The 13,667-nt window shown below is 34.7% G+C and overlaps 1 protein-coding gene across 2 annotated transcripts in view; it reads right to left on the bottom strand.

Moving 5' to 3' along the window:
* The window catches only part of GABBR2 (gamma-aminobutyric acid type B receptor subunit 2), a 479,128-nt gene that overhangs the window by 141,777 nt on the left and 323,684 nt on the right, over positions 1–13,667 (bottom strand). For both annotated transcript variants that reach the window (XM_032180769.1, XM_032180770.1), the window contains exon 12: positions 4,150–4,257. In XM_032180769.1, the coding sequence (XP_032036660.1) occupies positions 4,150–4,257 (108 nt within the window). The remainder of the gene's footprint in view (positions 1–4,149; positions 4,258–13,667) is intronic.

Raw genomic sequence — 13,667 nt, 5'->3', positions numbered from 1 at the left:
CATCTCCTCATGCAATTATATTCTGCATTTACCTTGTAACAACATTGTCAACATAAAGACATATGTCACCAGAATTCTACAGTGGTATTAACAGAATTCTACAGTGGTATTAACAACTAGGCACATTTACAGTATTTTGAGTGGAAATTAAACACAAAACATCCCTTCCTTGATGTCATATTTAAAGGATTGAGTACAAATAGACAAAGCTACAACGTACTGTTATAGGGAAGACAAGCTTACTATAGCAACATCAACAGAGAAGTATTATGCTTTTGAATACAAAATGCAGCAAGCAACATTGTGGCCCAGATTATAATGCTTTATTGTAATCACCTACAAATGGGAAATATTTGTCTTTGTAGGCGCAGAAGATATAAAACGTATGGAGCCTTTAAAAAACACTGACTTGAATTCGTTACTGTTCTGATATTTTCCAGAAGTCAATGGTCTTTATTTGGCATGCTGGAGCTGTACCACGCAGAATTGCTTTAAAGACCCCTAAGACCTGCCATTCTAGGGACCATCAAAAACCGCTCCCATCAAAAAAAGATAACTTCATAACATTCTAAATTTCACCAGAATGGCTGGCTTCTTCAGATTGCTCACATGGCTTCACCAGAACACCACGAGTACTCCCACCACTGACAATCCCTTCACTTTCCTCTTAGCCACAGCCAGTCCTTCTCTGCTGGTGAGCATAAAAGCAATCCCCACCTCCCAATGAGCAGTAGATATTCTGCTGTCAAAACCAACAGAAACGGATTTACTGAAAACAGAATTGTATCTCCTTTATGAATGTTATGGTTATTTTTAATCCATTCTACTTTCCATTATCTCTACTAACCTGTTTAAAAATAAAACTAATTTATTTTCCCCTACTGCTTTTGTTATTTGCATTTAACAAAAAATTGATTCCCTTGCACCCCTCTGTTTCAGATCAAATTAATAAAAGCTAAAATTAATACATTTTTAATTTGCTTCCTTTGAGCCCTAGCAAGATTAAAGATGGTAACAGTACATTGGGAATCTTGAAAAATTTTTCAGTTAGCAGCCTGATAGAAGAAGGAGTGCATTCTGATTTTTTTTTTTTTGATAACATACAAGTAGATTTATAAATGGGTGAAAATAAAAGAGAATTCTGAGAGATAAATAAAGAGAAGTTAATACATATCTTCACCTAATTCAAGACATTGTAAATCATTTAGTTTAATTTCCTACTGCACTAGTGGTAAATAGTAGTAAAATGGTGTAACAGTAGAATTATTTAACATTTATTATTTAACAGGTCCAACGTTTCCTTGAACACCCGCAGGGACGCTGACACCACCACTTCCCTGGGCAACCCGTTCCAATGACTGACTACTCTTTCTGAGAAGAAATGTCTTCTATATTCTTCTTTGCCTTATTTAATACCCACTTCCATGAATTGAATTAATATTTTCAAGTGTAACAGTGAGATACTTCCCCACTGCTAAAAAAAAAAAAAAAAGAAAAAAAATCAGTTTGCGAATTTTCCTGATGAAAAGGATGACAGGCAAAAGTGGTATACCTAAATGTAGAATTTTACTAACATACCTGTAGTTGGAAACTGAACTGACCACAAATGAACGGGATCCACAGTTTTTAAATAATTTGGAACTTTGTACTCCTTGTATTGAAATGCCAGCCTGCTCTGACATGGCACAGCTAGTTCAAAAAGCATTAATGTGGTGTTTGTTTTTTCCCCACACAGAACTACCATTGTGTGTTTTTTGTTGGTGTTGGTATTTTTTTTTTTTGTCTGTGTAGATACTGTTTGTGAAAATTTGTATTGTCTGTGCTTCAATAGATACAAAATGCTTTGTCTGTAAACTATGTCTACTGAAAACGGAAATGTCCTTGTAATATATAAGTAAAGAATGCCATGGGTTTGAATCAGCTCTTAAATACACTTTTACCTATCCTGGAAAATCAAAACCAGAAATTGTATCAACAGTAAGCATTTATTGGGGATAGATAATTTGTTTTGATTTTTCTTTCCAGAAAGCTGTTTTTCATGCCTGTGTTCTAGAACAATATATAAAAAAATGCAAACCAAGGTTATTCTGTGGAACAGCCATTCTTCATAATTTACAGAACCAAGTGCATTATTTACTTAACCTCAGTATATTTAATAACACATTCTAAAACCTTGTTTTACTTTGAGTGAGTTTTTTACTTTGAGCTTGAATAACTCATTGCTCAGCACCCTGACTGGAAATTTATCATCCTTACACTGTGTAGTGTCTTTTTGATTGACCATGAACCCTTTTTAAATTACAGCTTTGAAAAAAACATTTGCAGTTTGCAATTGCTGATGGGCTCCTTGAGGAACAGGTACTATATAGAATTTGAGGATGTTTAATTAACAGACATTGAGTATTAATGTTGAGTAGCAACTTGAAGCTCTAAAATGAAAAGTTTTCTTAAAAAATAACAACAACAACAACAAAAACAAACGAACACATACACGCACAAAAACATAAAGCAAATACTTAGTGAAAGTCCATTGAAATAACTATTCATTCATTTTTGGAAAAGCGTGTTTTATAGAAATGATAAAATTTTCAAGATAATAAAGTTTATTAAGTAAATGTTTTGATGTTAAACTGGCAGTATTTTGTGTAACCACTGTTTTACAAGGATTTGTACCAATATAGCTAAAGGCATCTTTACAATATAAAATTTATTTTTTTGAGAATGAAATGGCTTGGGTGAAAAGTTTTTAATACAGGAAGTCTAAGATTGTTAAATATATATATATATATATAGGCCTATATATATAGGACTGTGGTAGCATAAACTGGTATATTATAATGGGCTCTTTGCACAGGTGCACAAAGGGCAATCTCCGCTTTCATCCATCCAGGGTATCCTGGTTTTGGTACAGACATTACTTTTAATTTTAATTAATTTTAAGATATCAGTTATTTATTCTTCTTTATTTTATACATTGAAATATATTTAGTATTTAATTAACAAATATTTAAATAGACCTGTTCTAAGATAATAGTAGGGGGAAGGACCTGGTGGTTGTCTGATAATGTGCCAGGGCACTAGGTTCAGTCCCAGCCATGGCATTTACTTCCTTAATAACCCGAGGCATAATAAATCCTCTCAGAAACTGAGATAACTCTCCTTCGATTTGCCTCAGGCCAAAATCTTATTAGGTCAAAAGGTGTATCCCATAGAGATAGTGACTCCCAACATGTATCAGCTATAGAAACATTATCATAGGCAACAACAAGATACAGCTCTTCCATGACCACACCTTGAACAGAGAAATCTGAGTAAGTTTTGCAACATTATTTTATTTAGTTTTGGTATAAATGCATCTTCATCACTTATTAGAGAAAATATATTCAGCTGCATACAGGAACTGTGTTTGGCACTATCTTTTACTCTACAGTAATATTTTCTCTCTCTCTTTTTTTTTTTTTTAATGCATCAACATGATTTCTATTCACCAGTTTTCCCATTTCTAAAAGAAACCATGTGTTCAAAAGTGCTTCACGTGCAAAAAGGAACTCCATGGGAAAAATAAAAAATGAACAGTATAGACATGAAGTGTTGTACTTTACCTAAGCCTAGCCTAGCTGTTCACAGAAAATACTACATATCCAAAGTGCCTGAGATAACTCCTGTGGTTTATTTTTGATCAGTCTGAGAGAAAGCTTATGCAATTTCAATCAAAATTAGAAATAGAAATCTACATAAGCATCACTTTCTGTTGCCTCCTCCTACCAACCCACGAGAAACTTATATGTAATATCTATATCCTAAAGAGACATATACAAAAAGCTTTTCATAACTGCTATGAATCTAGCAGAAACAGAATTCTGGATGTTGAAACCACATAGTAAATAAGAATGAGGACAGAATGCAACTCAAAAGGTTAGAGCTGCCTCCACTGTCCACCTCTTTACATGGAATGAAAGGCTGTGGATTGATTCCAACTCTCAGACTAAAAAGAAGATCAAGAAAGCCCCATTACCAAACTATTCAGGATATTTGGATGTGACACATGAACAGAGTCAGCACTAGTATGGCAATCCAGGAAACACAGCAAAACAGTTAGAAAATTGTATTAACAGATCAATGAAAAAAAAAGAGTTTACTTCCCCTCACCTTTTTCTTCATTTTTACGTTTTTGAAAATTGCGTGAACTCTCCACGTTTTTGCAAACATTGCTCCAAATGCAGTTGTATATCCCACTGTAAGAATCCATGTTCGAACCTAAAAAAATACATATATAAAAAAAAGACAAAGACATTTTATTTTCAGTAGGTAATGTGGATATTACCGTTTGAGCCTATTTTTTCTTGACAGTTGAAAAATACTCAAAGAACTTAATAAAAATGTTGACATTTCAAAATTGTCTCATTTATTGTTTTCTTACTTTTCTTCTTCCTCCATCCCCTTTCCAAGTGTAACAAATCTAGAGGCTGAATTCACAATCTCTTCCATATATAACAGCACAACTCAGTTAACTCAGTTACAATATTGTACTTTTTTTTTTTTTTCCCCACTTTTATTGTGTTCTGTGCAGGCAGAAGAAGGAACCAGTGGAGGAAAACAAGAGACAGAGACTATAAAAACTACCCGGGGAGCTAATATTAACAGCAACATTTTGAACAGAACAGAACAGAGAAGTAAAAATGTCATTCAGACTAAATAAGAGGAAATTGTACTATGTGTGGTATGTAGCACTGAAAGCAGATCCCTAGCATACCAGAAAGATATGAAAAACTGACCTTAAAGTTATTCTGTAGGTAAAAGAGGAAAGATAAAGCAACAAAGCCTAGGTGGGTAAGCCTCAGGGGCAGGACCTGAATCAAAGACAATATATGCATTATGGGTCTAAGAAAAAGGAGATGTTGAGCTCACATAGAATGATAAACTGATGGAACCCTAAGGTAGCTACAGGTTTGAGATAGACCTATCTAGATATTTTCCTTATAGTGAATTTCCCAAGGAAATACAGAAGATTAAAAAACAAACAAACAAACAACAACGAAACAATAACAACAACAACAACAAAAAACTTTCAGAGTTGTAGCAAGCTCTGCAAAGCCTACTCTAGTTCCTTGGAAGTTTCTATTTTCATTGCCCTGGAGGTCTGGTTGTTTAAAAGTTTTTCTGCCCTGAACAGATCTCTTTTCCTTCCCAAAGAGGGACCAGAGACTACAGAGCGTAGCAGGTGAAAGATCACACAAGAGGCACAGAAAGAAGCTGGAAACATACAACTGAATCAGGGTGCCTGAAAAATCACCAGGAGAATAATCTCCTTGTTCCTCTGGAGACTGCACCTGGGGCACCTGTCACGATGGAGCACTGCACAAATGTGAATCAAGAAGTAAGAGTAAAATGTACTGTACAATGCAAATGAAAAAACTGTGGGAGAGACAATGGCTAAAGAGAGGGAAGGCAAACCTAAAAAAGGGGAAAGCAAGCCTTGTTTTGGCCATGTTAACCATGCATCCTTGGCCATTTGAGCTGTTTTTTTTGATTTAAAAAAATCCGATATGTTGAAAAAAGGACAGTGAGAAATATATATATTTATATTTATATAAATATATGTATATCTTAATTGGCAACCAGATTAATTTTACATCTGAGTTCTGGAGAGTTTGAGATTTTCAATTTACCACTTCAGGATCTGCTTGTTGATGGCAAACTATGTGCTGCAGGAAGATCCAGAACTTGGAATCTAAGATAAGTATTAAGAATAATGTAAATGTTTAACTTCTAAGTACACATCATCTATTTTTGCCTTTCCAGAGATCATCAGCATTTTCATTCTCATATTAAAAACTGTTTCTTTCGTCCCCCATAATTTCTGTGGAGTAGAGATTCTTATTTCTAGTAAGCATTGGTGATAGGATATCTAGACGGAAAACATAGAAAAGACCCACTCAAAAATTTTGATAGAGCAATAAGAGTAATCAAATAACTACAGTTCCTTAATATAAATAAATAAATAAATAAATTCAGTTAATTACATATGGTCAGCAATAGTGAATTAGGGAGAGGAAAGTACACATCAAACAAGTGCCTTGGATTTTGGCAAAGAGGTATACATGTGTGTGGACACCCAAAACTGAGAAGGCATACACCACCAAACTGATAGCACAAAAGAGCATGTCAACCATTGGTGGGAATAAGCAGTAATGAAGGAATTACCAACGAAGTTTGGAAACAAAGGAGGAGTCATACACATTTATAACAGTGGGAAGAAAGAGGATAGTGCCAAAGCAGCAGTCCTGAGAGACCCAAGGCCAGAAGATGCCTGAATCCAGCAGAAGTGAATGCATGGAGTGCACTGCACAGGGACACACATCTCTGATATGCAGATGTGAACTCAGGGTGTTCTTCCTTACTGCCATGTGCACTAGTACATTGCAGATATGCACGCAAAGACAGAGAGCACACATCTCCCAAAGGATGCATCTGCACATGGGAACCTTCACTCCCAGAAGAAATGGTGTGCTGTGAACCCATATGTCCTGTGAGCTGTCTGCATGTTACTCAGAGAGTATGTGTCCTGGTTGTGGCTGGCATAGATAATTTTCTTCATAGTAGCTGGTAAAGTGCCATGTTTATTAGAAAATGTTGGGATACTAGTAGAAGACTGTTGATATATTTGTATATATATATTAAAAATTTATAGGCATCTAATGTTGTGGTTTGTCTGTTACACTGCTGATATTGACTCTGACCATACAGCTCACTGACTGCTGGTTAATCATGCCATTACTAAATCAGTAAACCAATCCCAGTTAAATCCAAGCCACATGAGTTTTGCCACCTAATGACATTCTTGACTGCAGTACCATAAAAGAAATCCAAAACAAATAAACAAAAATATAGGAGAACAGACATTTAGGTTGGCAATATATTATTTTTAACTTAAATATTTTTTCAAGTCTTTACTCATTATCTGTCATCATACATTATGCTAATAACTTCAGCAAAGCCACAGTCAGACCAACTTTGAGTGATTTAAAAAACACATTTAATATCAACATGTTCTTATTAGCCAGTTACATCTTTTTTTAACTTCACATCAACTGAGCTGTGATAACCATACTTAGCATTCAATCTTTTTGCTGCTATTAATAAGTATTCAGCTCTTTTGTGTACAGTTTAGTGATATATTTGGCAAACAGATACATGGTATTTTCATGTCTCTAATAAGATCTCTTTTGTTCTCCCTGAAAGAGTAATTGCCTCTTGGGGATAGTAATAAATTCAATTATGCTCATAATATGTTTCTAACTGGATACTCAGAAAAAAAAAATATGTTATTTTTATCACATTCACTTCAAAAGTTTTATGTATTCCTGATCTGGATTATGTAAATTAGAATACTATAACTATTGGCTACATTAGAAATGTTCTGACTTAAAGATATCAGGAAATTTTATCAAAATGAGATCACTATTGCTAAGAATGAGACAATAAGTTTCAGATGAAAATAAATTTTTAATTTTGAAGAAAATGACCTTGAATTTGTCTGCAACAATTCATTAATACAGACAGAAAAATGAAAAATTTAGAAAAATATCAAAAGCCCCTGAAATATATATATCTGTTCTAATGTTTTTCTGAATTTAAAAGAAACTAATACACAATGCATATAATAATCACATTTTATATATATATATATATTCTGAAATGTATTATACTTCCAACTGCCACTCACCTGAAAGGACACAAGAAAACCAACACCAATAATTGGATAGTACGACTCGAGCCTACACTGAATGCCATCACTGTGATGTTATAGATTTGATCTATATCATGAACTCTGTCATGTTGGAACTTTTTAATTATGTACTTGAACAGAAGAGAGAGAAATATCATGCTCTCCCCAGCAACTCCTCAATAAGCAGGAATTATAACTTGTGCTTTTAATAAATTGCTTAATAGGAGCTCCTAGTTATAGCTGGAAAAGGTAAAAATCTTTTATTTGATAGACAACCCATGTGATCACCACCAAACACTGACAGTATCTCCACAAGGAAACAGATCATTCTTGTTCATTTTCCAGTGCTAAGAAAAAACACATTGAAAATGAACATCTTGTTCATTTTCTATGGCTAAGAAAAAAACATGACGTTTATTTAAAACAACAAAAAAATCCACCTCTGTCAAATATTAATGTTTAAACAAAATTTGTAAGGTTTAATTAAAGTCACTGCATTTATGAACAAGCAGCCTGCATCTTGTAAAAGTATGAACTATAGCAGTTCTTTTCAATTTTCCTTTGCAACAAAAAGTTTCCATTCTAAGCTTAAGGTGTTTCCATTCTAAGCTTAAGGTGTTTCCATTCTAAGAGGAAAGTGTAAAGACCTTTTATTTTTTATTTTTTTAAGTGAAAGTATTCTTCCACAATGTAATAAACATTAATACCTTAACACCCTAATATAAAGTTACTTCCATGTGAATTGTATTTCCTCTCAACCTTGAGCTTTCACTGAGTAGCCTATGTTTTGAATGCTACTATTTCATACCTTCACAAAAATCAATGTATCCATGTAAAAACTCCACAAACTTATTTGATGTCATAACTTGTTACCTTGGAAAATGGATTGAATTGATTAAATGTATAAAGTTTCACTATTAAAGAAGTTATATTATTTTCCCATATTTGACCACCACTGCACATATATTCAGAAAATCACACAGTTGTGAACTGAAGAATGCCCATGAAGGTGTTGAGCAGGTGTTAAGCAATAACAAGAATTTCAAGTGCAACTGATTAAGAAAGTGATGTATTTTATTCCTCTATTAAGTTGAAAGAAAAAAATATTAAAACTGAATGAAATATAGCAACCCATTAAACTGCATATACCACATCTTTTTGTGCTGCAGCTTCAAATTTGCTATATTAATCCAGTTTGCCAATATCACGCAACCAAGAAGATAGTAGAGAAACAGAATGAATAATTTAAATAAACATCAGGAACAAGAATTGCAATATGTGTTGCATAAACAGCTACAAACACCACCCCTTCACAGATACTTCATTAAAAAAATATATATAAAAAATTAGTATTTGAATAGTGAACCAGCTTGGTTCTTTAAACAACTTCAGTTAGCAAAATGCTTAGCTTTTGTTCCTGCAGAGGAATCACTCAGATTTAAGATTCTTGAAAGCATCATTTATATTACCTGAAGACCATTATTTTAATGGTTTCATTTAAATAAAAAGGATTTTTATGAAAAAAGCATTTCTTTCATAGGACTAGACACTCCCAGTACCTTCCAATTTAGTTTATGAAATTCAGTCTGGTTTATTTGGGCAATATCAGTAATTAGCAGTTTTACACATGCATAGGGCTGGAAGTTGCAGCACCAACTGAGTCAGGCTGTAGCTGAACATTAGTGCTGAGCTGCTTGGTGGCATCTTGGTACTAGATTTAGGCACTTAAAAGTGACAAACAGGAGAATAAACCATACTGCGGGTTTAGCCCTGAAGAGCACAATTATCTTTAAGTAGGCAATTCTGTTGATTTCTGTGGACTATTCATGGGCTTAAAATTAAGCACCTTCTATTGTTCTTTGCAGACTGGGGACATAAAGGATAATTATGATGAACAAAAGTGTGCCATCTCAACACATTTTCCCTGGGGGCTTGATCCTGTGTCTATTAGCAATGGCAAAATTCCCAGTGTGAGAGCAGGCAGGCCCAAAGAATGAGTTCATCCATTTGAATTATACTTTTCTCATTTATCTCAAACATTTTATGACACATGTTTAGGTCTTTTAACTTATTCTTTAGAATTTGTGTGGCACCAGCACAATTCTTACAAAAAGTAAGTGGCAATAACATTAGAGAATTGAATCCTGCTGTTTTCACATAAATTAGGTACAGTGGCTCTTCACATGCTGTGAAATCTCCTGTAGTGATTTCTTAATATATTTCAGACCATTTTTGAGAGTCAATCCAAGGGTAGTGTAAAATATATTATAATTGCCCACAATTCTATAAGGGGGCTTTAAAACCTAGCTATTGTCCTACTGAAAGAGAGGCAAAATGTTCTAAAAATGCTACCTAAATAAATTGCTGGCAAGGTTGTGGTGTATTTGCTTCAGCATATGAACGATTCTGTTTCAGGGATCTATTCAGCTTTGTAAATTTTCCCTCTACATTTTTTTCCCCAAGAAAATGTCATTTACTAAAATAGAAGCTGATCAGGCTCATGTTAAACTCAGTAACAAAATTGCCTTTGAATGTAATAGGAGTGAGATCAGTCTCGGACTGAACGATGGTTAGGACAATTATGGAATTGATTATACAGAAAAGGGAGATTAAAATTAACAGCTAGACAATTAAGAAGGAAATAAACTAATGAATACACACAAAATGAAAAAGGCCAGACTAAAAATACAAACAAGGGCTACGGTTTCCAAAGACAAAGAAGTAGATTAGGGGTCCAAATCACTTTGCAGTTCAGAATGAGCTGAGTGTCTATCCGTTGTGTTTCTTTTTTTTTCACTTTTTTTTTTTTTTTAATTCCTAGGCAAGATTAAACAATTTGAATAAAAGAATTAGGCAAGTATACAGTTCAAAGGGAGGGGTGGGAGGAAATGGGGAGAACCCAAAGCATATGACAATGTCTGAAAAGTATAAAGGAAGACAATAGGGAGTACATCATCAACTACTTAACAAATAGCAAAGCTAGGTGTCAGTTAGTAGCCCAGGGTCAAGTGCAAGTGGCTTTTGCCCATAGTACACCAAGACAGCCATAAATTTGAGGGGCCCTGCCCAACATTTTTAATATTTGTCAGATGCCTCCAAAAATTGGTAAACAGAGAAACCTCAAAGTGATGAGGTTTCATCACTTCATCAGGATGACAACAAAGCAGAAGTAAAGACAAAAGGTTGGTACATCCGCTTCTTCTCCCTGCTTTATCTTTAAAGACCAGCCCCTGCTTCCAGAGCTGCTGTCAGGCAACTCTATGACTTTCAGAGTTTTAGGGAATTGCCCAGCATACCCCTCACGCTGCAGTCTACCCTCTTCCCTAGGAAACAACCCCTCAGAGCTGACTTCCTCCATGCTCCTTGCTGTAATCTGAGTCTGTGTTTGATGAGCACGTTTTAGGATGTCTCTCCACTTTCATGACACTTTATAATCCTGACCTTGCACAGACACAGGATTTCCCAAGAAAAAGTGGAACCAATACAGACCATGGGGTCCACCTCATCTACCTTTTTTTTCTCAGTGGGACATAGATATGACTATGAAAAATCAGTGAAAAAGCATAAAAGCTTGCCTTTCACTTTGCTACATGATACAGAGTCAGATTTTAAGTATTCACCACCCATAATTAACAATAGTAGACAAACCCTAAGTGCTTCTGAGGATCTGGATACATTTAAAGGTGAATAGTAATTTTTGAAGTACATTTAAAGGTGAATAGTCAAATTTTAAGTACATCTTTGAGAAGATAAGGTCTCTAACATCTACTGTTATCATGAATGCACCTGTTCTCAGAATGTCTGAATGAGAACAACACAAAGTCCAGACAGTCTCACACAGCAGTAGGTAGCTGTATTTTACCAGCAGATATTTCCATTTCTTCCTTCTCTCTCTCTTTCTGTCTCTCCACCTCACCCTACCTCATTGCTTGGCTCTTTCTTTCTATGCAGAATCTCTTTTCAAATGCCTGCATCACAGCTGAGAGCACCTGACTGAAATCTGAAAGCCTGAGAACAACCTGCAACAGATGAAACTGCTGTTGAATACCGCAGGCATACAAAAACCTTAATGCACTCTGTTTACTTTGCCTTTTGTTAAGGCAAAACACTGACAAGTCTCAGTGAGATCACCAGGAATCACAGGATATCTGCCTGGTTTTGGCAATTCATATAAATTATGCTAATTAATGAGTACAAAACAAAGCATGCTTAATGTTAGTGACAGTGTAATCTGGAACATTTCCATCCTTTTACCTTTGATGTAACACCTTTCCAGAACTCCAGAGTGCAAAGGAGACTGAAAGACGATCAATGTCTCCAGAACAGATATCTACTGGAATGGTACAAATCCTATAATGGCCTGTTCCAGATAGATCACTTGCTCCTTCCCTATCAGAAGAGCCAACTGGTGTTTACATGGAATTCTTTGTGTTCCATTTTGTGCCCATTGCCTCTTATTAGCCTTTCATCCCACAGCAGATCCAACTTGCAGAGACATCACTAGTCTTAAATGCAAAGCATGAAATCCCCAGCAGAATATATTACAGAAGTCTAAACATTATGATCATATTTAATATTCTCTCTATTTTAAGTATTCCTGTTTAGTATGTCAGCTTAAACTCTATTCATAGGATATGTCACTGGCATTGCTAATTTTGAGTCTCTCTCTTCCATATAATGAATGCTTTCAATTATTTTTCCACTTGCTTGCATTTTTCCAGTTGGCATCACATCTTGTTTCATACCTTTACTTCTAACTTCTCTTTTTCTATGGTACCATGGTAATTCTGAGATTGAAAACAAAGATAGATCAGATCATCCTCATTCTCTCTCTCTCCCTTATACCTGAAGCAGTTTCTAGTTTTGAATATATATGCATGTAATGAACTACTCTATTACTTTTTCTATACAACCAATGTAGTTGCAATTGACAGTTGCAAGACATCTAACTGTTCCATACTGCACTGACCTCTTTCTGAGAATTCACTGCTTCAGATAGTTTTAATTTCATGCAGCTGGTGTTTTACAATATGACACCTACTCTCTAATTCAGATATGGAATGAAATAATGCTATGTTTGGTATTAGGAATCCCTACCATAAGTAATAAATTACTATTTAAATGTATTTGATTATTTTCCATAGAAAATGGGCATACCAGGATAAAAATGAGTTACTTTGAAACCATTTACCTACTCTAGCACACAGTCAACAATACAGTTCAAAAACATAAAATACCCCTGTTTAGCAAATTATTTGCCCATATGTTTAAAGTGCTTTTCTTACTCTCAAATACATTTAACAATCGGTTCTGTATTTCAACAGATTGATTTATATACCACATCCTCCTACAGTCAGTGCCTTGCAGAGTTGAAAATGGTGGTGCAATTTATCAAAGAAATTCTTTCAAATTTTTTATCATGGTTCAGTGTCCTTGAAATATTACAGAATAAAACTTGTGCCATAGGTAGATGCACGTTGTAGAAAAGTCAAGCACTTCACCCTCCAAACAATGCTATAAACACTGTGCTATAGAGGAAGTGCACACAATAGATTTGGGATATAATACTTAAAATTTGGAAACCATTCTTCCTGAATTTAGTTGTTAGATTGAGGTGTATTTAAGGACCTTACATTGGTCTTAGCAGAAAATTATCAGAAAATTACTCTAAGATAGAATAATCACAGTAACCATATATATCTCGTATCTAATTTTAAAAAAAACTTACTATTATGTATACGCTGCTACTTTCATGAGGTCTAATCATTTTTTTTTTAAATATGGAAGACAAAGACGGTGATTACTTGGCTTAGAGAGGGGATATCACTAATGACAGCCTTTCAGTTTTGCATGTGCTTATAAAAGCTGAATCAAAATTTTAACTTCCCTACCAAACAAACAAACAAACAGAAAAAACCCTCTGCCTCCATTGATGTGG

This window comes from Aythya fuligula, chromosome 2 (genome assembly GCF_009819795.1).
Source record: "Aythya fuligula isolate bAytFul2 chromosome 2, bAytFul2.pri, whole genome shotgun sequence".
NCBI lineage: Eukaryota > Metazoa > Chordata > Aves > Anseriformes > Anatidae > Aythya > Aythya fuligula.
Note: the sequence above shows the minus strand (reverse complement) of the source record. Positions and strands in the feature narration are given on the sequence as shown.